General features: G+C 47.3%; 1 protein-coding gene across 9 annotated transcripts in view; it reads left to right on the forward strand.

Moving 5' to 3' along the window:
- Nucleotides 1-106: 106 nt before the first annotated feature.
- The window catches only part of LOC139560988 (peroxisome proliferator-activated receptor gamma coactivator 1-alpha-like), a 46,717-nt gene continuing 20,382 nt past the window's right edge, over nt 107-26,441 (forward strand). Inside the window, exons 1-5 of one of the 9 annotated variants that reach the window (XM_071377773.1) lie at nt 107-309; nt 4,184-4,363; nt 23,026-23,220; nt 24,522-24,644; nt 25,457-26,441. The exon at nt 25,457-26,441 is cut by the window's right edge and continues 336 nt beyond it. In XM_071377773.1, coding sequence (XP_071233874.1) covers nt 118-309; nt 4,184-4,363; nt 23,026-23,220; nt 24,522-24,644; nt 25,457-26,441 — 1,675 coding nt within the window. In that variant the 5' untranslated portion in view covers nt 107-117. Of the gene's footprint in view, nt 310-643; nt 785-4,183; nt 4,364-23,025; nt 23,221-24,521; nt 24,645-25,456 lie in introns of those variants that run through there. The other 8 variants (XM_071377769.1, XM_071377770.1, XM_071377774.1 and 5 more) reach the window with 8 other exon arrangements.

The following is a 26,441-nucleotide window of genomic DNA, read 5'->3' on the forward strand; positions in this document are numbered from 1 at the left end:
AAATATTGACGGTGCGCGTTCCAGACCCCGCCTGCTTTACAGTACGTCATTGGCGAGTAGTAGGGAGGGGGCGAAGGGAGTCACTTCCCTGCCTACTTTTAATAGCTTTATCATGTGATGGAAAGCAGTTGTAAGACAGGTACCCTCAGTTCATTCTCGGTAAGGGGAAGTAGCCGGGTGCGAGAGCGAGTGGAGCGCGAGTGGATTTCTTTTTGCCTGATTTCTTTTTTTGTTTCTTTCGGACCGTCATTCAGTGCCTGGATGGCGTGGGACAGGTGTAACCAGGACTCGGTCTGGAGAGAATTAGAGGTGAGCAGTTCTAAAATATCCAACTTATTGTCAACTGTACCGTTCTGGAACGTTTTGGGTGATGGACCTCACAGAACATCCAAAGACGGTGATTTCCGATAACGAATACGGCTTTTCCTTTGCTGGTGTTGGCACGGGATGCGTAATATCGCCGCTATTGCGCTGAGGATACAATACGGGGAAATGCAAAGCACAGGAATACATGACAAGTGGAGGGGATAAAGCAAAATTGCTGCTTTTACTTCATAGTGTCGTGTTTAAGTCGTTATATGTAATGTTGTAGGCTGCAGGAGCGGCGCGTCTCTTGCAGCCCTGGAGTTTGCTGCTGGTCGCGTCTCCCTAGGATGTCGTGCAGTCGGAAAGAATGTTTACATGCGTATGGAGATCTTTCCAGTCAAAGTCTCTATTCGCTCTTGTGCTGATGTGAGAAGGGTCCGCTCTTGAAGTCAGAATGACAGAAATGTTTCTAAATCAGGTATTGTACAGTGACAAAGAACACTCGGACGATATACGTGTCTTTTTATCGGGGCTGTATCGGGATTTTACGTGATTTGTTCAGTGGCATTTGTTCAGTGGAAAGTGCAGAGGTGATAACAGGCACGGAGGTTCGATATTACGGAGGAGGATATTCTCTTACATGTATCGGGCGCGTCTTGACATTTCTGCCAACAACATTCGTTTGGAAGAGTAAAGACATATCTGTAGCCTAGTTGCATATTACAAAATAGGCTATGAGAATGGTTTTACCGGTTAATGAAAATATTTGCGTAATTGCCATCGGGAATGTTTTTCCCAAAGCATACTTGGTAAGCTCTTGGTTTAAAACGCACGGGGTAGATTGACAACTCAATGCTATGATTTTGACTTGAATAACTGGAAATAATGCAAATAGTGATTTGGAGATGGACGATAGACTATAACTCTGTTTTTAGCGTTATGCATGTCTATGCAGTTTGTTTTAGGCATTGAGATGTACGCTATAGTTGTCTGCAGTTACCGTCGACTTTAACGCATTCATGGGATAAAAGCTCATCTTCGATATGAAGTTGCTGTCGGTTTATCAGATTTTCTCCATCTGTCTATTATCACCACTCGAGGCAAGATTGAATGACAATTCGCTTGACTAATTCGCTTGACAAAATGCCTTGAAATGTCAGTTTAATCCATTACTTATTGACCAAGACCATTGACCTACGCATGTATTTATTTGCTTTCCTTGACAGCCTGGCGAATTACTTTATGCACCAGTAGCATTCCTTTACACTTTAACTTCAATTATTCATAGGGATGCTCGGTCGTCTGAGCCAGCCTGTCAAATTATTATAAAAAAACATTTTTTGTTGTTCCGTCTCGGCATTGTCGAGTATATCATCGTAGTGATATCTGCTGCCTATCTATTGTATTGTTCACCCCCCCCACCCATTAAAAAGGTGCGTGTTTTTCAAGAACCTGTCCTGCTTGTGACAGACATGCTAACTTTATTCTTTATTTTCTAAGTGCGTCAATTCATTCTGAGTTGAGCATAAATCATGCCGTGAAATTCCCAAAGACCGTCCCTTTGCAACCAGGGATTTGCACTCCGGATCCCCAGTCATATTCCTAATAATCTCACCATAGCAGGTGCTTGTATGTGTTCTGTGTGCGTAAATCACGTTGGCTCGCAGTGGCGGTTAGCCCCCCCCCCCCCCCCTCGCTCTGTCTGGCGGCGCTATTTCATTAACACCCTTGGAAGTCGATGAGAAGATTGAGAGGAAATGTCAGATCTCTCTTTGATTTCTTTTTTTCGTATATCTTGATAAAGTGGGACATTTTACAGGGCTAGGAGGGATAGAGGCTATGATGAATTTGCATCTTTATCCTAGTTTATGGGCAAAGGAGAGGGAGTTGTGTCGTAAATATAGCCTATGACTATGTCATCTCATGAGCGCAACCAGAGGCCGGATCGACTATGGCACGTGTTGGCCGGGGCGTTTTTTTTTTTTTTGTAGCCTACCTCCCACTTGGTGTAACGGATGTGAAATGGCTAGCTAGTTAGCGGGTACGCGCTAATAGCATTTCAATCGGTTACGTCACTTGCTCTGAGACCTGAAGTAGGGTTTCCCCTTGCTCTGCAAGGGCTGCGGCTTTTGTGGAGCGATGGGTAACGACCGTGCTTCGTGGGCAACCGTTGTTGATGTGTGCAGAGGGTCCCTGGTTCGCGCCCGTGTCGGGGCGAGGGGACGGTTTAAAGTTATACTGTTACATTGATGCTGTTGACCCGGATCACTGGTTGCTGCGGAAAAGGAGGAGGTTGAAAGGGGGGTGAGTGTAACGGATGTGAAATGGCTAGCTAGTTAGCGGGTACGCGCTAATAGCATTTCAATCGGTTACGTCACTTGCTCTGAGACCTGAAGTAGGGTTTCCCCTTGCTCTGCAAGGGCCGTGGCCTTTGTGGAGCGATGGGTAACGATGCTTCGTGGGCGACCGTTGTTGATGTGTGCAGAGGGTCCCTGGTTCGCGCCCGTGTCGGGGCGAGGGGACGGTTTAAAGTTATACTGTTACATTGGCATAGTAGGCTATCTGCCTCTCTGTTGCCCTGAGTCGAACCCTGGGCTCATCTCTCTCCAGTCAGCCGCCTTCTCCCTCTCTCTGGCTCCTTGGCGAACTAACTGCCTCCGGGGTATGCCCGAGGGTATCAGCATTAACTCTCCCTTAAGTCTGCATACATTGAATCCTGACAACTCTCTAGCCAACATTTATGACATGTGCGGTTCGATTTGACATTTGCCAAACTTAAAACGCCTGTTTATCTATGCATAACGAGGAAGACAAGAGAATAAATTTGGGATAAAAAAATACCTGCATTTGGCTCATTCGAGCTGATCTCTCCTTGCTTGCCCGGGGGTTGTGCGCGATTCTCTCTCTGTCGAGTAGAAGTGACTGCCATGTTCCAGAACAAGATGCATTGCGTGCAGTGCTGGCATAACCTTGCCTCAAGCAAGCACGGGCCGCTGAAGCAATTAACATTTGTAACATATTGGCACCTGAATAAGAAATGTAGGTTAGCAAAGCGCCTTCCTGGAACGTGTTTACATTGAGCTTGCAACCGTTGGCGCAGTCAAACTTCATTGCCTCATCTTCCTCCTCTCTCCACACCACACAGTTTTAAAGTCTGTGGATCCCCTCAACGCAGTTCGATGAAGCGATGATTTGTGTCTGGAGAGCGGCGGAGCAGCTGTCGCATAGGCCCCTATATAAAAGCGGACAGTGAAGAATGAAATGGCAGCATTTAGCATCACCGCGGCCCGCTGTATCACATGTACGGGGTGGAAAACGACTGTTGGGTCAGAGTGAAATTTGTGCCATGGCTACCGCTGCCATTGTGTTGACGCGCCCAGGTCAGCCAGTCAGGTGGCAAGTCTAGCCATGCTGCCATTCAAATGAGGTTGACCCCGAGAGTTCAGCCTATCAGTGACATGGACATAAAACCATAGGAAGAATACCCATGGAACACGATGTTGAATGAATTATCAGGCTTTATGAATGTCTGACCTATTAGAGCAATAGGCCTAGCAGGATTTCCTAGTCTACTAAAACAAACCATGCAGTATGAGAAATGTAAAAAGGTAGGCCTATCAATAAAGATAACTTGTAATCTTCAAATACATAATGAATGTCCTCAAGGCCAGGATGTAGTGTACAGATATTGCATAATAACCATAAAATAATACCTGTGGGGGTAACGGCTTGTGAATTCATGTGAAAAAGTGGCTTCCATCATTTGCCTCAGTGTGCGTGTGTGTTTGTGTGTGTGCGTTGGTACGTACATGTGTGTCTGCGCGCCTTTGTGTGTGTTGATGGGTTTTTCACACCTCCCGTCTTCTTGTCTCCCCAGTGTGCTGCCTTGGTTGGCGAAGACCAACCCCTCTGTCCGGACCTCCCCGAACTCGACCTCTCAGAGCTTGATGTCAGTGACCTGGATGCGGACAGCTTCCTGGGCGGGCTCAAGTGGTACAGTGACCAATCAGAGATCATTTCCAGTCAATATGGCAACGAGGCTTCCAACCTCTTTGAGGTAAGAGAGCATATCATAGTATCATACTACAGCTTGTTTTTATTTTCCCAAGTCTCTCTGCTCCCCTTTGCCCCAATATCACACGATTTATGACACGGTCGTTAACTATTTACGGATATTATGGTAGCCTGGACTCTTGTTCAGTATGTATTTTTCCATCTAGGAAGTGGATGCTAGGTAAATGAACTCTTCAGAGGTCACCAGCCTGAGCTCAGTCAGCGATTAAAAACAAACGCGTCACACTGTACGCTGAGTTTGCTATCTGTTGAAAGCCTTCCAGGTACTTGATAAAAACCTCCCGCCTCGTACAGTATGTAGTGGTACCGACTGTATTGAGGGACTTTATATACACCTGAAAAGTACGAAGTCAAGATAACAGGGGTTTGGCGATAAGCCTGGAGACCTTTGTACTGCCCTTTGGCTTCTCTCCCTGACACTACCTTATCAATCCCCCAAGTCATTTATTACAGTCCTGCCACAGCTCTACTCTGCTGTGGCAGGCATCTAAAGGAGCAGAGGAAATTAAACCCAGCTCTTGGCCCTTTGGCCCCCATATTATGGCCATAATGCGAAAGCCCCCTTTTCCAAAGGGTTTGGGAGGAAAATGTTCAACTTTCAACCTGCTGCACTCTCTCATTCAGGGAGGCAAAGTCCACTGAAACTAGCATGCTGAGGGGGAAATAAAGTCATTTGGGACAAGTAAGCTAGGAGAGACAGTTCATTACTAGTTTATCAGTGGGGAGATAGGCGAGGAACATGGAGATTGGTGCTGGCTTGGCTGGAGAGAGGAGAATGCTGGAGGGGAATGCCACTGTGGGTCTGTGGCTTGTCATGCTGTCACGTTTTCGGAGGCGGAAAGTGTGTCTCAATGGCCCCAGTAGGGGAGAGGTTGATAGCGGACAGAATTCTTTCCGCACGCACGCACACACGCACGCACGCACGCACGCACGCACGCACGCACGCACGCACGCACGCACGCACGCACGCACGCACGCACGCACACACACACACACACACACACACACACACACACACACACACACACACACACACACACACACACACACACACACACACACACACACACACACACACACGCACACTACACACACGCCTCCCTCCCTCCCTCCCTCTGGTCCTTCAACCTAGTGCCTAGTGAGGGGCCCCTAGACAGTCCCTTGTGCTCAGGGGTCCTGAGTGCTAGTCGTGTGACTCCGGACCCTCAGAGTGATATGGCCTGCGGCCAATGAGGGGATGGATAAAAATACAAGCTAGCATGTCTGTCAAGTGTGTGTGTGTGTGTCAAATTTTAAAACACAAGGCACTTTTTGAGGTAGCCAGCATAGAGAATCCAGCACTGTACGAAGTGTGTGTGTAGGATACTACATTATTTCAACACACATACTACACTGCTACGATCAGAAAACAGCTGTAACGTTCGAAAAACATCTAAACATCTGAGCACTAATGAATGTGATGCATTTCAAATGAGCTTTACAATCAATGAATGTATTCCTTGTGCTGGCGGTTGCCATCTGGAATTGGAAAGTGGAACGTTTTCAAGTTGCCATACGAAGTGCTCAGTACATCATACAGCAACGCTGGGAGTTGGCTTGTGTTATTAGTAATCCTTACTAATCTGACAGGGGGAAAATGGTTGGTTCTCGCTCTGTGTTTGTGTGTGCACGCTCACAGATCAGAGGCTTGGGGCTGGGGGTTGTCGCACAAACTTTCTGCGCTTCCCTGATTGGCCTGTGTGGGGCACTGCAGCGCCCAATCACAACATCAGGTTTTAGAATTGGTTAATGATTGGCCAGCTGTTGTGTGAAACAAGTTGGCACAGGGGACTTTTTGTTCTTCCTCTCTCACAATCTACTGCCAATGTTTTCTTCAACTACCTGACTAGAGGTTAATGGGTGTTCGTAGTAGGTCGTCTCTACCCTAACCTTAACCTTAAACAATGCAAAAATGAATGAATACCCACACACACACACAAACCTCATAGACATACAAATCCACACACATACTTCCATAACTACTGCACACACAAATGCACATAGTCTCTCTCTGTCTCTCTCACTAATTCTCTCTTTTTCCACACACACACACACACACACACACACACACACACACACACACACACACACACACACACACACACACACACACACACACACACACACACACACACACACACACACACACACACACACACACACACACAGTGCTGAAGGGCCCGTTGCTCTGTTTTTTTATCCCGCATGTGTGATTTGCCATAGAGTTCTTCTAGTGTGCACAGAACAGAACAGGCCCTGGCTGGCAGGCAGATGAGCAGAGAGCGAGAGATCGAAAGAGAGACAGAGAGATAGGATCAGGGAGCAGCAGCAGAAAAGGAACAGTGGATTGTTGTGAACTTGACGGTTGATGCCCTTCAGTGTCAGTTCGCTTGGCCATGATTCATCTGGAGCATCTCCGGGGCTAAAATGGTGGAGTTGAGTCTGGAGGTGGTAGGGGAGTGGAGGTTGCGCCGCTTCCCAGGGAGGGTGCCTGGAAGCTGGGTGCAGCTGTCACCGTGGGGCCCCTTTCTGGAGGGTGGGTGGTAGGGAGGGGGAACCAAGACAGGGAGATGTGTGCTAGGCTGGGCTCCCTCTGGCTACTGCACACAACTGGAGGGGGGGGGGGGGGGTGGGGGTGAGAGATAAAGAGAGAGATAAACAGATATAAAGAGACAGAGTGAGAGTGATAGAGGCAGAGAGAGACTGAGACCGATAGAGAGAGAGGGAGAGACACCCTGATGCCAGAGAAAGAAAGCTTTGGCTTTCCTTCTTTAAGAACAGCTTCTGAGAATCCTTCCTAAAATGGACACCCTGGTCGTGTTTAATGAACTTCAGTCTCGGTCCAACGCTACTTGGGAAGAAGAACAAGTATTGTTTTTGTTGCGTTGGCACTTATGCAGATGCTGCCGGCTGCGTGACAGGCGGTGGCAAATGTGTAAGCAGCTTTATTATTATACAGCTAGAATTCTTTTTTTTTAAAGTCGCTGGCTGTCAATAATGTGAACATCTAGCGTGAAGTTGGTTTGATCATTAATGGACCAGGGTGATTGTTTACATCCTGCACATGGGCTATTCGTGTGTGTGTGTGTGGTGTGTGCGGCTACTATCAAGTGTTTGATATAGAGTGTGTGTGTGTATGTGACTGTCTGCTTGTGTGTGTGTGTGTGTGTGTGTGTGTGTGTGTGTGTGTGTGTGTGTGTGTGTGTGTGTGTGTGTGTGTGTGTGTGTGTGTGTTTGCGGGTGTGCTTGTCCATGTGCATTGTGTGTGTGTGTGTGTGTTCTGTCCCTTGGATGGCCTATTTTACTGTACTCTACTAGTGTTCTTTAGCGGGATCCGGACAATACTGAGAATGGCACACAGCCTCTTACAAGGCCAGCTATCAGTCTGGACCACAGTGTGCTCTCACACCTCTTCAACACGCCCCGGCCGCTAAGCCAACACTTTCTATATCGGGCTATGGTTGTTGGGTCTGCCAGTGAGATTATGTCCAGAACTCCCCAACCGGTTGCCAATGTGGACTGAGAATCACGTGGGATCTCCAGGATACTCAAACAACAGATCTAGATTCAGATTACGCTGTCTTCAATCCCTACCTTAAACCTTACGCAGATTCAACAAGATCTGATCCTATATCAGTGGTCAGGAGCAACTTTCTACCCACTCCATCAAATATGGCTGCCGACTCCTTGTAAGGAAGGAGTGGAAATAACATTAGCCCAATGACAGCCGGTCTCAAACACACTGACCAAGCCATTTAAAGATGACTCTATCCCCAGCTGTCAATCACTCAACATTACCCAGTAAAGATATCAGACCATGAACAGAGTCTCTCATTAACAACGGTAGTGAGGAAGTCAACATCACTAGAGGTAAAACAAGATGTCGAGTGCGTGCCTCTGTCTGAAACAAGTCGCTGATCCCGCGGATTGAGTGATCGGCGTCATTTTCGCGGCGAGGATAGAATCCCGCCGTGGAGTGCCGGCGGAAATCCCCCAAGTCATGAATTAAAAACAAGAGAGTCTGGTGAGAGAGGGAGTGGAGGATTTAGGGCATTAGCCAGGTACTGTATGTGCAATGGCTTTTTCTGTGTCGGTCGCACACAAACACACGCTAGATTAGTCATCGGAGGTGGGCGATCTTGCTTACGGCGGGTTTGGGATTGTTAAAGGAAGAAGGTATTATGCCTCCGAGAGAGAGGTCCCTCCTCTGTTTGTTTCGTTTTTTGTTTTGTTTATGTGTTGTTCAAATGTTTCCCTGGGCAGATGCAGTGCGTACGCATTACGGGCCGAGGAAGAGAAAGACAGCCCGGATTGATTAGGGGGGGTGTGTGTGTGTGTGTACGTTTGGAAGTGCTGAATGTGTCGCGATCAAACTGTTTGTTTAATAGTCCCCCCTCCCTCACCCTAGACACTCACAAGTAGTAAACTTGCACACGCAGACACACACACACACACACACACACACACACACACACACACACACACACACACACACACACACACACACACACACACACACACACACACACACACACACACACACACACACACACACACACACACCTTCATCACCCCCTGTTACCAGTTCCCACTGAACGCTGGCTGCGTTTATTTAGCAAATTTATGCTGACATTTGAGAGCACAGCACACGCACCCTTTCTGCAGTTCAGCGAGGGTGGCTGAATTATAATACTGTACTGTATAATATGATTCTCTCAAGTGAGCCCTATTAAAATAAAACCCACTTCCCCTCATTGTTAGGGCCCCTACTTTGTGCACAAATAATGTAGTTTGATAAAAGCCAGGCTCCCCTTATTCTGAAAAACAAAGGCAATCTCTGTAACAGTGTAACAGACTCACAGATCTGCCATTCTGACTGTGAAGTAGTCTTGTGGGTTTTTGGGGGAGGGGTGTTGCAAGTGTGCTGATCAAAATGTTATGTTCCAATACCCCTTTCTTCCAACACACACAGGCACACTCAAGTGTACACGTATAGGCACTCACTCACACGTGAACACACACACGTGAGCACACACACGGTTGAGTCGGAGCGTTATCTCTGAGCGTCTGTCAGATTCATTCCACAGCAAAGAGATACTCTCACTCTATCTCTCTCCTTCTCTCTATCTCTCTCTCCCCTACACAACACTCCATTGGCTCTCACACAGACACACAGGCACTCTCCCCAAAGGATGTCCGCAAACAGCCCTGTTACGTTTCATATCCAGTGGGCATAAAGAAATGGATTCACACGCAGACTGAGGGATGGCGAGGAGGAGGGAAGAAAGAGGGAGTGAGGGAACGAGGTGAGCGGGGCAGCCAAGAAAATAGTACCCTCAGGGCATGTTTGGAAAAGAGCAAGAGGGAATATCTTTTGGTGGTTGCTTGGCATTCTGGCTGGCTGACTGTTGTATGTCTTCCTAAAGAGATACACTGCTGATTGAGGGCTGGGTTGGAGCAAATAAGTGCACCAGCTGAGTGTCCTCAAACGTATTAGCTGATTGTTTCTGCTTAACAAGACACCTGCACACACATGCACGCACTCACTCACTCTCTCACACACACACGCACACACACACACACACACACACACACACACACACACACACACACACACACACACACACACACACACACACACACACACACACACACACACACACACACACACACACACACACACACACACCCTTCTATTCAATCAGACTGCAGCGGTACGGCCAAGAGTTTAATGGGTTTTGTGTGTGCAAGCGCTAGCCGGACTGTCTGTCTAATGTTTCGGGGTCTGTGTATCTAATGATGAAAAGCTTTGGGTCACATCTCACACAGAGAACTGTACTGGGCTGTGCATGGATGGAAAACCCACCAACTGTATCATCTGACAACACCATAGACACTGCATCCGGAAAGTATTCAGACCCCTTCACTTTTTCCACATTTTGTTACGTTACAGCCTTATTCTAAAATTGATTAAATCGTTTTTTTCCCTCGTCAATCTACACACAATACCCCATAATGTGTTTTTTTATGTAAAAAAATAAGAAAATCTGACATTTCTGAAAATGTATTACAAATAAACCCAGAAATATCACATTTACATAAGTATTCAGACCCTTTACTCAATTTGTTGAAGCACCTATGGCAGCGATTACAGCCTAGAGTCTTCTTGGGTATGACGCTACAAGCTTGGCACACCTGTATTTGGGGAGTTTCTCCCATTCTTCTATGCAGATCCTCTCAAGCTCTGTCAGGTTGGATGGGGAGTGTTGCTGCACAAATATTTTCTGGTCTCTACAGATATTTTTGATTGGGTTCAAGTCCGTGCTCTGGCTGGGCCACTCAAGGACATTCAGAGACTTGTCCCGAAGACACTCCTGTGTTGTCTTGGCTGTGTGATTAGGATCGTTTTCCTGTTGTAAACTGAAACTTCTCCCCAGTCTGAGGCCCTGAGCGCTCTGGAGCAGGTTTTCATCAAGGATCTCTCTGTACTTTGCTCCGTGCACCTTTGCCTCGATCCTGACTAGTCTCCAAGTCCCTACCGCTGAAAAACATCCACCTTACATGCTGACCAGACCGCTCGCGTGCGTACATCCGTCATCACGCGCATATTGATTTTATCCACCCACACCAGGTCACACAGGTTGAAATATCAAAACAAACTCTGAACCAACCAAATATATTCATTTGGGGACAGGTCGAAAAGCATTGAACATTTATGGCAATTTAACTAGCTAGCTTACTGTTGCTGGGTAATTTGTACTGGGATATTAACATTGGGTTGTTATTTTACCTGAAATGCACAAGGTCCTCTACTCCGACAGTTAATCCACAGATAAAAGGTTAAAGTTTGTTTCTAGTAATCTCTCCTCCTTCAGGCTTCTTCTTCTTCGGACTCTATATGGCGGTTGGCAACCGACTTTAAGGTGCACTACCACTACCAACTGGACTGGAGTGTAGACCTCAGTTAGTCTTTCAATCACTCACGTGGGTATATGCACCTAAAAACCAATGAGGAGATGAGAGAGGCGGGACTTGCAGCGCATCAAGCTTCACAAATAGAACCAAGTTCTGGCTACGCAGACGCTAGTTAACGCGCGCAAGCAGAGTGGGTGCAATGATTGAATAACATGTATGTGTACATTTACTTTGCAGCGCGAGCGGTGTGGTCAGCATGTTAGGGATGGTGCCAGGTTTCCTCCAGAATTGACGCTTGGCATTCAGGCCAAAGAGTTCAATCTAGGTTTCATCAGACCAGAGAATCTTGTTTCTCATGGTCTGAGAGTCTTTAGGTGCCTTGTTAAATGGCGGGCTGTCATGTGCCTTTTACTGAGGAGTGGGTTCTGACTGGCCACTCTACCATAAAGGCCTGATTGGTGGAGTTCTGCAGAGATGGTTGTCCTTCTGGAAGGTTCTCCCATCTCCACAGAGGAACTCTAGAGCTCTGTCAGAGTGACCATCGGGTTCTTGGCCAAGGCCCTTCTCCCCCGATTGCTCAGTTTGCCTGGGAGGCCAGCTCTAGAAAGAGTCTTGGTGGTTCTACATTTCTTTCATTTAAGAATGATGGTGGCCACTGTGTTCTTGTGGACCTTGAATGCTGCAGAGATTTTTTTGGTACCCTTCCCCAGATCTGTGCCTTGACACAATCCTGTCTCTGAGCTCTACGGACAATTCCTTCGACCTCATGGCTTGGTTTTTGCTCTGACATGCACTGTCAACTGCGGGACCTTATATAGACAGGTGTGTGCCTTTTCAAGTCATGTCCAATCAATTGAATTTACAATAGGTGGACTCCAATCAAGTTGTAGAAACATCTCAAGGATGAGCAATGGAAACAGGATGCACCTGAGCTCAATTTCGAGTCTCATAGCAAATGGTCTGAATACTTATGTAAATAAGGTATTTCTGTTTTAAATGTTTTATAAATTACCATACACTTCTAAAAACCTGTTATCGCTTTGTCATTATGGGGTGTTGTGTGTAGATTACTGAGAAAAAATATATATTTGATCAATTTTAGAATAAGGCTGTAACGTAACATAATGTGGAAACATTTTCCGAAGGCACTGTATAAGGTCCCAACACGGGTGGGGTCAGCTATGTGACCTAGTGTCCTGTATGTCTCCCTCCTGAACCCCCTAATGAGGACATGGGGGTAAAGGTTAACCATGAAGAGGTCACGTCCACCTCGCATTTCCGTCAAAGTAGAATCTGATCGCCAGCCACTGGAGTGAAGCCCCCATGGCAGGTTTATTGTATTTTTTTATATTATAATAGGTTGTGTTTCCTTTGAGGTTGTAATGTGTGTTGGGTGTGTGTGTTGTTTGTTTGTTTGTGTGTGTGTTTGTGTGTTGTTGTTCTAAGAGTGAGAGTAAGGAGTAAAGTTGGCATGCCGTTGCTGCAATAAGTAGGCACCCACACTTCCTCAATCTATACTAGTAGCTAGTGTGTGTGTGTGTGTGTGTGGTGAGTGTAGTGTAGTGTGTGTGTGGTGTGTGAATGTGCGCACGGACACACACAAGAGAGTGAGACAACTTATAAAAATACCAGGTGGTGACGTTTGCATGTGATGAATGGCTAGTCGCTGCACTTCCATAGCGTTCCTGTGTGTGTGTGTGTGTGTGTGTGTGGCTATTTTTAATGCGAGAGCGTAATCTGTACTAAGAGCCTTTCAGGACCGCTTCTCTTTACCCTGGCCGGAAATGCTAAGCCAATAAGCCCTCTGCACGCACACATACACACACACACAGACAGACACACACACACACAGACATACACACACACACACACACACAAATACACATAGGAACCCAAACCGCAAGCCAAGCCTTCCTGTATTATTTAATAATGTATACTTTCAAGCGGGTGGGAGTTAAAAACACTTGCTTTTTAGAGAGGGATAGAGCGAGAAAGAGTAACAGAATGAGTGAGAGTGAGGCAGAGTGAGAGAGAGAGTGAAGAGAAAGGAGAGAAAGTGAATTGTAGAGAGAGTGAGAGCAAGTGAGCGATAGAAAGAAGGAGGCCCTCAGTCCGTGGGTTCAGTGATTAGATGTGAAGTGCTATCAGTCCTGTGTGATCCTCCTCTCCAGGAGAGGCCTATCGATCAGAGGTGTGCAGCCCTCCCCAGCCCGGCAGCCCTGCCTTGCTACAGCTAGCATTTCTGCACTAGCGCCTCTCTCTTCCCTAGACCTACTCATAGAATAGGATGGAATAAACAACAAATTGGCTTGATAGAAAAAAAATGGACTCTGTCTCTTACAAAGTAGCTGGTCTTGGTTGTTTGTTCTTCCCGAAAGAGTGTGCAGTGTTTCTTTTTCTTGTATGCCTTTTGATGTGGGAGTCAAACTCACAAGCCTGGTCATTCCGCAACTATGTTCAAGACCAATTGAGCTATGAGAACTGCATGCTTATGGTTCAAGCTTGTGTTTTCTATTTGAACATTTGGGCTCAGGCAGGGCCTTGAATAGTTGAAGAAGCTCTTGAAGTAACTCCTTGTGCTTGAGTGAGTGGCTGCTGGGATGACGCACATTGGCTTGACAATCATTACCACTGACAGACAGTAGGCTAAGCAGAAAGCTGTGGCATGGACATTGATGGTGTGTGTGTATGTGTGTGTGTTTGTGCTTATGGGAAAGGGAGGGGGGTTGTCTGCCTGCCTGCCTGCCTGCCTCTGTGTGTGTGTGTGTGTGTTTGTGGGAAAGGGAGGGGGGTTTGTCTGCCTGCCCCTGTGTGTGTGTATGTTTGTGGGAAAGGGAGGGGGGGTTGTCTGCCTGCCTGTCTGCCTGCCCCTGTGTGTGTGTGTGTGTGTGTGTGTGTGTGTGTGTGTGTGTGTGTGTGTGTGTGTGTGTGTGTGTGTGTGTGTGTGTGTGTGTGTGTGTGTGTGTGTGTGTGTGTGTGTGTGTGTGTGTGTGTGTGTATTTGTGGGAAAGGGAGCGGGGTTGTCTGCCTGCCCCTGTGTGTGTGTTTGCTGTGTTTCTGGGGTAGATTAGGGGGTTCATTCTCACTGGAAGGATGTACACACATTTGTTATGAAGCACATTTGCGAAAAGTGTGTGTCCTCCGATGGGGCTGTTGACCTCATTTTAATGAGCGCTAGCTCAAAATCCCTTTATTCCTCCATCCCTGTCTGTGTCCAATACCACGTTAGTGTTGTCATTACTTATATTAACTGGCAGACTGAGTAGGTGTTGTACCCAGACAATTTTGTCTGGTATTGTCAATTATGGTACGGCAGGTAGCCTAGTTGTTAGAGCATTGGACTAGTAACCGAAAGGTTGGTGGATCGAATCCCCGAGCTGACAAGGTAAAGATCTGTCACTCTGCCCCTGAACAAGGCAGTTAACCCACTGTTCCTAGACTGTCATTGTGAATAAGAATTTGGTCTTAACTGACTTGCCTAGTTAAATATAGGTACAAAAAATAAATAAAATGCTGGTCAATTGCGAGCAGAATAAATAAGGCCTATATCAATGGGCAACGTCATATCAAAACATACTCTCTTCTTCTTGCTGAAGTGTGCACTTGTTCACTACTCCCCACAAAATGAAAAGCATTGGATTGGTGTAGGCGTGGGATAGAGGGCGTTTCCATGTACCCGTAATTGTCCTTCAAATCCATGAAGGTATGTGGATAGGTACTTTGGGAGAAAGTACAAGCATTGAAGAGTTCATAAACAATGGTGTTCGGTTAGCTGGCCGACGCCCTCCCACATTTATGAGACAGAGACGGTGATATCATAATAAATATCAGCAGTAACCTTCACTCACTTAACCCCATCTCCCATTTAAAGAAACTGAAGCGCTTGAGGCAGGAGGCCACAGGCGTGTCAGTATGCAATTAGTGAAATAACCAGGCTTGCAAGTGGTCAGCTGACAATTACAGGGACATTCCACTCAAACAGGACATTTGAACGAACATTCAAACAAACAGGATAACGGTTGAGGTGATTGGAATTTCCTGGATTTGCATGTGATAATGACATTTTATGATCCTAGATAAACATGCAATAAATACATTCATATACATTACAGTGAAGGCTACTCCTTGACAGGTATTTCAATGACGGGTATTTCAATGAATTTAAGTCCATCTATGAAATCTTTCCTAACACCCATCTGTATTGATGCAGAGGACTTAGACTTTCTCTAGTTAGTTTGCTCTGTGTATCTTCACAGTTGTAGAGACGTAATATTACTCAATAGTCCCACTCAGACTGTTGAAGGTTTTGGGCGCCCTCTTATGTTTACCTGCTGGCGAGTGTGTCGCCACCCCAGAAAGGCCATCAGATAGCCAAGTGGATGAAACGTGACTCTTGATAACCTGCTCACAAAGTCAAGGCACGGACAAGGGTTACCTGCTGCAGCACCCTAACCAGATACAACCGGGGGGAAACACACACACATGCACAGAAGTCAAGGTAAAAGATAATGCATTTATTTAGTAATCAGCAAATAGCTTTTATGCAGTAGGTAAGTGCTGAGGTCTCTAGGCTTGATAAGATCATTTGCTTTCAGGTGTTTTCTGCTCTCATTGTTGTACTCAGCATAGAGTGTAAATTGAATAGGGTGACCTTTTGCCACAGAATCAAATTGACTATATTTTCCAAAAAGATTTCTGTGGTTTCAATTACCATATATTTGTGATATTGGGTCCATACCCTCCCCAACACGCACACACATAGCCACACACACATGCTTACATAGAAACACACCCGCATGCACACACGCACACGCACCCAATCGACGCAGAAGTGTGCTTCCCTGCATACAAAATATTTCCCGTTTGCGTCCCGGTACACAACACCACTGTGTGATACAGTATCTGTCCACCCTCATCCTCGCTCTCTCCTTTCTTTGGAATGTATCCTCCTTAGATATTACTGCGACAAATGAAAAGGCCCGCAGCCCTTGATGAGCTTGGCAGGGTCTGAAAGGTCAGGAGGGGAAAGGGGGGAGGGATGGAGGGGGGCAGCGGATATTATCCTTGGCAGTTCTGTGAGAAAAGGAGAAGCTTTGGCTGTTCTCTCTCCGTGAAAATGTCATGACAAAACAGCCTCAAACTAACGCCACACGGTGTTTTTGTTTTGCTACACGCACGGTAACGGTAACGGTAACGGTTACCGATGCGCTCTTTGGTGGAGGAAATGTGACAATGTCCATTTAACAGGGTTTGGACGTCAGAGCCCCCCCCCCCCACACACTCTCCATCTACTGACCACCGTTGTTTACACGCCGACACGTACCGAGGGATGCTTAGCACTGCAGATTCATAGCTGCCTACTTAAGCAAACAGCTAGTTGCATGCCATTAGAAAAATGCATCGAAAATATTCCCATTTCAACTAAGTAGGAATGCAAGAACCTCCATTTCTTGCGTCAACCTGGATAATACAGAAAAAACCCAACCCTAACCCAAATCACCACACGAAAGAGCATCCAAACATTTTGATGGTGTGTAATTACGTTGGAGTAATAAAAAGAAAGAATTTAACAGGCTCTGACCACTCTGACCATCTGTTAGAAGGAGAGAGACGACAAACGACAGCAGTTCTGCGTTAGGCCTTAGATGTGGATTCTCTAATCACACTGTTAATATAAACCCCCCTCATGGTCTGGCTTCAGCTGTCTGGTGACCGGGGGCTCTCCTGGGCCTGTAACGCATGTGACTAAGCTTCAGACTCTAGTAAGTCTAGTCACTGGAGAGCTCCAGTTGTCTTCAGCAGTGGTGGTGGGCAGACTAGTCCAAACCTCCTGGGGGAAGGGAGGGTTGCTTTAGGCGTTCTGTCCCCCCCCTTTGCTAGAGGCATATGGAACCAACCACTGGCCTTCTCCTCATTTGTTGGTGTCCATCTCCTCATTTGTTGGCGTCCAACAGTCTGATCTCCTTAGAGATCCACCGTTGGCGGTGTGCGAGCTGCTATGTCTGCCTGTTTCTGTTATGTGTACACCTGCTTAGAGAATCCTGAGCAAGGATTCAAGCTTGTTTCATGGCTGCTGATGATGTTGTGCTGGTAGTGTAGCTTTTGCTGACTCCCATGACTTTTGACCCAGAGGTACTGTACAACCGGTAAGGCTGAAGTCTAAAAATTGCCGTAGGACAAGGTGGCGTCAGCAGATTTTTCGAGACCTGGGCATGTTTTGTGTCAGAGTTTTCGGTCAAGAGTTGTGGTGGGACAGCCGGAGCTGTCGGTCAAAGACTGTCCATCAACCTTTTACAAACCAGAATAAAGAGACGTTTTCTTATAAACACGTTTGGGTTACTCTCAGAATCAGAGTGAGTTGTGTCTGGTTTGACGGTCTTTCACAGAGAATCGGTCATAAGGATTTTCTTGCGCTCTCTCGCTCTCGCTCTCTCCGTTCTCATCTCATAGCGCTCTAACGGTTGAAATGGCTCCCAGGAGACACATCATCAGTGCTGGCCTCAGGGCATACACTTCTCCCTCACACGGTCCAAGGCTTCACCGACAGGCCGGAATGTAGTTTCCACTGTTTAAAAGTCATACTGGTTGTCAATGGGAGTGACACGTGACAGTGATATCCTGCCTTGACATCACTCCTGACATCACTGAGAAACTGTGTGTAGGGCCAAGAGTTCCGGTTTGGATCAAACGGTCCATGGTCATAATCCTGCACCAGGATCTCTAGTAGCACATTGCTAAGAGGTTAGGCAAGCTAGGATATGAGCCCTCTTACGGCATTAGCTCAGCAGAGAGGGAAATGGTCTGATTTGAGCTGAGTGGTCGACCCACAGTTTTGACCTCTCTTATCTGTATGTAAAACCCAGACGGTCAAGGAATTAGACTTTTATTGCTGGGTAAATGGGCTGTATACGTGTGTTTATTTTTCTATGTGTGTGTGTGTTTTTTGTGTGTGTCTTGGCTGATAAACATTTTCAGGTGTTGACCGATGCCACCTGGTGAGCCTTGTGTCCGAAGCAAGCAGACCCCGGTCTCTTGCTTGGGATCATTTGCTTGGGAAATGGACTTTGAATAATCCGATGCACTGTTGACTCCAGTAGCCAGACGGTAAAACGAGACTGGTCTTCAGCTCTGACATCTGTTACCGGGCCAATCATGGCCTTGACAAATTTGACAGTTTTAATGTTTTGTTTTATGACTCGTAACACTGAGACAGACACACACCCATACATGTGCTCAAGTATACACACAGGCACGTGTACACACACACACATTCATGTGCCCGCACGCACACACACACACACACACACACACACACACACACACACACACACACACACACACACACACACACACACACACACACACACACACACACACACACACACACACACACACACACACACATATGCACACATACACAGACACACACATACACAATAAAGATCTATACAGTACTTATGTATTGTGTCGTTCCTATGGGTTACAATCACCTTCTCTCTCCATGTGCTAAATGACTGGCCGTCTCTGTTGGCTGCACGGTTTGTCTCTGCAGTGCACCTTAAAGCCGATTCATGGTCAAACCGGCGTCTGCAGTGGCCGTACAGCATTTACGGCGATGCGGACTCCGCAGAGCAGAGTGTGTCATATGCATCCAATAAATTGGTCTGCACCACTTAAAATGCACCGGTCGCACTGATTCAGGGCTAATCTCTATAGCCAGCCAGCTAATTACAAGCAGCCGGCTAAATTAAAAGACAAGACCTTACCTCTTCTGAGATATTGGAGTCGGTATCCCGGTGCTTGACATAGGAGCTCAGCCAAGACAGCATGAAGTAAAATGGCACCGTTTTCTCACCTGCATCTCCACTTCAACCACCTCCACTTTTACGAACTTGTCCTGCAACTGCCTCCACTTCTTGTGGGAAGCGTCCCCTTCCATCGCCATTACCTCCCCGATCTCTCTTCCCCTCATTTTTGTGTCTTTGAAATCCCGACACAAGGTATCATGAAGATGTTTATGTTTGCAAACTTGTTCTTATAGCCTTTTGTCAAGGTTCTCCATGTTTATTGTCATGGAAGTTGCCAAGGAAGTGAGTTTGTGTTTATCAAGGACCTACTGCCCCCACCTACCATCAACCAATCATGTAAATGCAGAGCTATACAGAGCCCTCCGCATTGTTACAAAATTTGGGAGGTCCATATGGCATCACCGTACAGAGCTTAATTTGGCCTCCGCAATCCTCCTCAATTGCGTCATACTCTCCGTACGGAGCCTCCGCACCGCATTGCCGGATCAAGCATAATATCGCCCCTTCCCCTCTCCCCTCTCCCCTCTTCCCTCTCCTGCCATATGTTGCGCCTGTGTGACCAGCTGACTTGTCAGCTCGACTAACGCCTTAGTGGCTTCTGACTTTGATTTATTTCCTCTGAAATCTGGGGCTATAATACAGAATGACATTATTTGTTCATCAAATCTAATGCTGCTTTCTTGGTGGAGTTGTGACGTTGAAGCGACTCACCTCTCCTCTCCTAGCCTGGGTTCCCCTCCGTTTCTGATTGTGCTTTGATTCGGTCTGGCTACTCGTTTAACCTCGTCCGAGAGAACGCCTTTGAGTTTATGAAGGGGGGGGGGGGAGAGAGAGAGAGAGAGAGAGAGAGAGAGAGAGAGAGAGAGAGAGAAGCACAATTAAATTGTCAAGGCGCGGATTTAACCCTGAGCAATTCGCAGGCCAATTTATTAAGAAATGTTTTCTGTCTGTGTAGACTGACTTTTTTTTTCTCCCTTATTTGCAGTCTCCCCTTATATAAACAGTACTTTCAATAACAGATGACCTATTTAGAATGAGAGGATTTCTTCTCCCTGAGTGGTTGTTGTAACAGTCTCTTTCATTTTAAGATAACAGCAGTGTGTATAAAATTAATCTCTGTCTTATTGAATGATCAGGTTTGCAATTGCGTAAACTTTTATAGTGGATTTTTTATTCCCCTCCTTCAAAGATGTAAAGATGCATTGCCAAATGCCTACTTGAAGTTTGATCCCTGGCGCATTGCTCGGAGGCTTCAAATCTTCAAGAAGCAATTAGTCCATTTAATTTGGCTATTTAACTCGGAGTTCAAAAGTGTTTATTTATTTTTCAAAACATGCACACCCCGTTATCAGTGGCACGAATAATACCTCTGGAACACAAGAGATGTGAGAGAGATGGAACAGTCCTACCGGCGCATGCCAGCATGCTTTATGGCTAATTGAAGCGCTTGGAGTAAAACAGCCATGAATGGCACCCTTTAGAATTGAAGCGGGTTAATATATTGTGATCCCACAATTAGCCTTGTTAAGATCTCTTTAATTCAGTGAGGTCCATTAACCAGGATGGGAGAGATGGTGCTCCCACTGAGGCCATTCCTTTTTCTTTTCTTCTGCCAACCCTATTTCATTCTCTCAACAGCCGCTGTGGTAATCGATAAAAGAGGACGCCAGGTTAGCCCCGATGGCCTCCCCCCTTTGCGGTTGAATATCTCAACCCAATCGGTCCAAGTGAAAGATTTCTCCCAAGAGGGTTCTTTTGGCTAGTGAAGAGTCAAGGGGTAGTGGATTGACTTTGGTCCGGTGAAGCAGCGAGAGGAGGGTCTTAAGCTGGCATGGCAAAGCTGGGCTTTGCTGGACAGGGGCTCTCTCAAGAGGAGAACCACTTTCTCAGGTCTGCTCTTTTCCCCCAAGCCCCTGAAAATCCCCTGACTGGCCTGGGACTCTTACCAGCTGGAGCTTTAGCAAGGCCTGCAGCATGACCGTCACGACTTGAGCTTTTACAAGTGTCCCTTTCACAGAATTACAGTCCCCCAGGGGGTTATCTTGAGGAACATGGACTACCTCTCAAGTCTAGCAAGACTTTCTCAAACCGGATTGTAGTGGTCACGTACCTCGAGTGAAACTCGACCAGAGCCTTGTAAAAATTCCTGAGACCCCTCCCTTCCGATGAGGCTCGGTGGCCTTTTGAACTTCTACTGGCACTAGGTCAGACAGTGGTCTTGATTTCACGCGCAAAGCACATGCATATTGGAAAAGACGAAACTGGAAAGGAGGTTAAAAAAAAGGCCACCCAAGCTTTCAGTGAGAAGTTGCTCAAGTTGAATCCAAACAGATGGTTCTCCATTAAAGCCTCATTTGAGATAATCTGAAATGATCCCAGTTACAATTTTCTAGCTGAGGAGCGCATGTTAGGTTCTGAGAAAAGGATCTGGCTGTATCAACTGTTATTACCCACCCGCTTAGCGCACGGCTAATAAAGTGGGATGTTGGAAAACTGTGAACGGCAACATAGGTTCCGGCACGCTGAATTGAAGCTCTTTGGCAAGTAATTAAACAGCATGGTACCACTTCGGGAGCAATTTCCTGCTAACCGTTTACTGCCAGTGCTGGCGTGGCCCCAGTCACCGTTTTGTTATCTCTGTGAAATTATGGCCCTTTTTATAATGTTCTAATAATGACTGAGAGCACATGTTGTTAGAGGGTGAATGTTGTCTGAATGGGCATTGGATTCACATTCTCCTCACTGTCAGCTAGCTAACGCAAATGCGTAGGCTATCTGTGCCATCTTCCCAAAAAATGGATGAAAAAAAACATTAAATGGCCGCTATCTCGGAAGCTCTAAAGCTTCTCCTGTGAAGAGCTATCCACGGTGGTGTGTAATCGTGGGAAACTCAGAGGGGTTGAATGGGAGCAAGCGGCCTGGGGTAATTGTGTGCACTAGGGAGCCAAGCCAGAGCAGGCAAGTGGCGCTATCTGAAGGGATGGTTCCCCCTCGGCGGGATGATCGCCGCACGCTATCGGCGAGAGATGCTAATCCTGCTGTGTGGCATAAAGGGATTTGTTCTTATTCTTATTGGGCTCGCCGCGGAGCATCCCGGGGCGATTGCTGTTTATCTTTTCCTGTCTTTTCGGTTCCCCTGGGTTTTGTCCTGGAACTTCCAGTGCCTGTTGTCTCCCCCCTCCCTCCTCCATACCCCTCTCTCTCACACTCCTCCCCTGTCGATGCTAGGCAGCTCACATCTCTCCGTCTCTTTCGCTCTCTCTCTCCACCCCTTTAACTGGGGAAACAGCTGCAGCTAACTCACAACATCCACCTCAAAGGGGAACAAGAGGCGAGAACAGGACTTTATTTACAAATGTTGGACGGCAACTTTCCCCTCACACACGCTTCTCGACGGACGTCAGTTGTCTTTTCCTGCCGCTTAAAAAACACATTCATTTAGCATTAACAGGCAGTAATTCGCCATATCGGAGGATTGCTCGCAAAACATATTTTTGACAAGCCTATCGTTCCCTTTCCGGCAACTCAACATCCCTCCTTCCCTATCTGCTCCCCCCTAGATATTTTGCCGTGTGTCACCCTTGTTAATGGATTTTTGGGGGGAGATATTATTTTGGTCCTGTAAGCTGCATGCTTAAAATATGAGTGACAGGCCTGACTCATGCACGCAGAGAGAGAATTGTGTTTTTAAAAGAAATAGGACTCCAGAACAAAGCCGTTCTGCTGCAAAACTGGCCTACTCTATTAACAACATAAGCATGTTACCACCCACCCTCCCAACCCCTTCTGCAAAAAAATACACATGCTGGTAAAACAAATTCTCTAAACTAAAATGTCCTATTTCTCTCTCCATCCCTCTTCCCTCTTCTCTTCTCCTCCTAAGAAGATAGATGAGGAAAATGAGGCCAACTTGCTGGCAGTGCTTACAGAAACGCTGGACAGCATCCCAGTGGACGAGGACGGATTGCCTTCGTTCGAGGCCCTGGCAGATGGGGACGTGACCAATGCCAGCGACCAGAGCTGTCCCTGCACCCCCGACGGTTCGCCGCGCACCCCCGAACCAGAGGAGCCCTCCTTGGTAAGACCCTGTTCCACCCCCTCCCTCATCCCCCAGCACACGCCCTTCCCTTCACCCCCTTTGCCAGAGCCTCAGCCGACACCAGATAAGGCACTATGAGTGAAGCCAGCCGCTGACCAAAAATGGCTGTGTGCCTTGCAGGCCTTCAGCTTTGGCAGCCCAGCCGCCAACCCACATGCCCCCCCCCCCCCCCCTTGTGCATGTCTGTCTGTGGGCTGAGATGAGCCATGATTCAGATGCATGGATGAAAGAGCAAATCGAATTGATCAGTGTTAGCTGTGAGGTGCTAATTACATTGTAGCGTACTAGCTGCGCCAATGTAATGATACATGCACAGTGGTGGGTCTGGAATGGGTGACACTATGCCACGGGCCTCAAAATCAAGCTAGGGATGTAATGAGAAAAGGAAATCCATCTGATCTCATCTAATGTCAGTGGGCCATACTAATCCCAGAACCATCATTGGAGATAGACTGTTTCCTGATGAAGGTTGGTCATACTGGTGTATTTGTTACGAAACACAAAACATGACCACATAACCCCTTTGATTTGGCCTTTCCTGAGGGGGTTTGACCTGGAATATAGTTTATTTCGTTCAGTTGTAGTCCGTTGTATTTTATGCTGGCTCTGCTTGACCAAGAAGAGTATCTCTTCTTGCACATGATCATCTGATGATTTATCACTCCAGTGTTAATCTGCTAAATTGTAATTATTCGATTTATTGCCTACCTCATGCCTTTTGCACACATTGTATATAGATTCTCTTTTTTTTCTACCATGTTATTGACTTGTTTATTGTTTACTCCATGTGTAACTCTGTGTTGTCTGTTCACACTGCTATGCTTTATCTTGGCCAGGTCGCAGTTGCAAATGAGAACTTGTTCTCAACTAGCCTACCTGGTTAAATAAAGGTGAAATAAAAAATAAAATAAAAACCTATCCACACTAGTAAAGCACGGCCATTGTGTACCCCAAAACACCTGCCAAAGCAACATAGTTTCTCTTTTTAACACTGTCTTTTTAACACTGTAAATAAACAGAAAGAAGACCTGCTTGATAGATAGTAAAGAGTTTGTCTTCAGGAGGGCTTCTGTGTTGTTACAACTACACCAAGATAAATCGAACATCCTCAGTCACACATTTACAAAAGCATTGACTATCTCTGATCGTTTATTTTAGTGAAATGTTGAAATTTCGGAGGCAACGGCAGTTTGCGTAAACACTACTCATCCCTTTTTTTCTCTATTCTCTCTTCCCCTTTATTCCCCCCTTTATTCTCTGTTCTGTGTGGGGTTTTTCAGCTGAAGAAGCTCCTTCTGGCACCCGCAAACTCCCAGCTCAGCTATAATCAATACATAGGCGACAAGGCACAAAACCATGCAGCCAGCAACCACCGGATCAGACCAACACCTGCTGTTGTCAAGGTAGCTACCCAGTCGCACCGTTCGCTCACTTCAAAGGCACCGCTTCCGAGGGCCCCTCCATGTTTGTTTATCATCTCTGTTCTCAGATTTTTTTTCATTGCCAGCATTGGAATATGTTAAGATTCTGCTCCACTGCAATCTCGTAATAAAAACATGCTGATTGGCTGTTCAGCTTTCCAGGCGAAGCATCGGGACTGTTGTCTTCTTTAACCCCCCCCCGTAGAGGGAATGGGTTTTCCATTTAGATGAAAGTAGTATTTTAGTGGGTGTATAATGGGCACAGGAATACAAATTAAATGAAGTCGGTGATTCCAGTATTTTGCTGTTTGCCGCATTTCATTGGAACATGATGAATGCTCTTAAAGATTCGATTTTTATTTAGTACGATAGCACATAAATAATGCATTCGTTTACTCCTCCTTGTTCGGAGAAACTACTGAAAAAGGTGCGCTTACTAAAAACTAATAATTTGGAATGCGTTGGTAGCGTTGTTGTCTAGTAAACAGCGCATACGGGAGCTGTTGTGTTGTGCACACACAGAGCTAACACATCTCTGAAAAGTCTATTTTTAAACCGCTCCTTTGACTCACCCACTTCTGGAGCGTGGAGCTATGAGGGCTCCCCCAGGACAGGGGATGAGCGCACAGAGCTGCTGCGGTGCCGCTCGGGGGCCACGCAATTAAGATGATGGGCGGGCGGCGCTCCCACCACCGCCTCCCAAACAGTTGGGCCGACCCGTTGTGCTGAGCCTCACTCTCTCTTCCTTAATCTCTTTTAACTCTTTCTTTCTTTCGTTCTACCTCCCCCTGCAGACGGAGATCTCCTGGAACAGCAAGCCGAGGGGGGGCTGTCCGCAGCAGAGCCGTCTAGTGAGGCGCCCGTGCACCGAGCTGCTCAAGTACCTGACTGCCACTGACGACATCCTCCTCCAGACCAAAGCCAGCGACGCCAAGAGCGCCTGGGGGGGTGGCGGCAAAGACAAGGGCGGCCTGCTGGGCGCCTCCTCCTCCACCTCCTCGTCGCCGTCCTCCTCCTCCACCTCCTCCTTCTCCTCCCTCTCCTCCTCCTCCTCTATCGCCTCCAAGAAGAAGTCATCCTCGTCGTCCGTCGTGTCGCAACAGCAGCAGCAGCAGCATCACCAGCGAGGTGAGAGCCGGGCTGCTGGCGAGTGTAGTGTGGCTGGTGTGGGGGCTGGGAAGTGGCGTCGTTGCGCTCATGGGGCTGGTGGCACTGAGGGACAGTCCGAACCCGCGGCGGCACCCGCTCCCGTCCCCCCAACACGTAGGAACGGCAGTGGCCATGCCCGCCCCAAACTGGAGCGCAGGCCATCCAGTGAAGAAGGAAGGCCGCCAGGTCCGCAGCCTGCGGTGGACGCGGGGCGCCTGGCAGCCGCTAGGTTCATTAGGTACATGCATTCTTATTCTCTCCTTCCTAGAGAGACGGGTCAGACAGGCAGCTGTGGGCGTTGCCCTGAGGTGGGCACTGCCACTCAGGCTAGCGAGTGCTGGGGCGGGCATGGCCGTGGTGCGGCAGCGCGTAGGCACATCACAGTGACCATAAAGAAAAGAGAGGAGGAGCCGGGGCATCCGTTGCTTAGCCAGTTGCTGACCTCCAAGCAGAGGCCCGCAAGCTATCGGGCTCACTTGCTCCTGCCCGCTACTACCCCTCAGCCCCGCAAGAGCAGTTCATCAAGAATGAGCTCTGGAGTCCTGGAGAGGGATCAGTGTCCCAGCCAGGCTATTGAGGTGGAGGAGAAGTACAGAGGGACTGTCAATATCAATCCCGGCAGCTGGGGTC

This window comes from Salvelinus alpinus, chromosome 31 (assembly GCF_045679555.1).
Source record: "Salvelinus alpinus chromosome 31, SLU_Salpinus.1, whole genome shotgun sequence".
Taxonomy (NCBI): domain Eukaryota; kingdom Metazoa; phylum Chordata; class Actinopteri; order Salmoniformes; family Salmonidae; genus Salvelinus; species Salvelinus alpinus.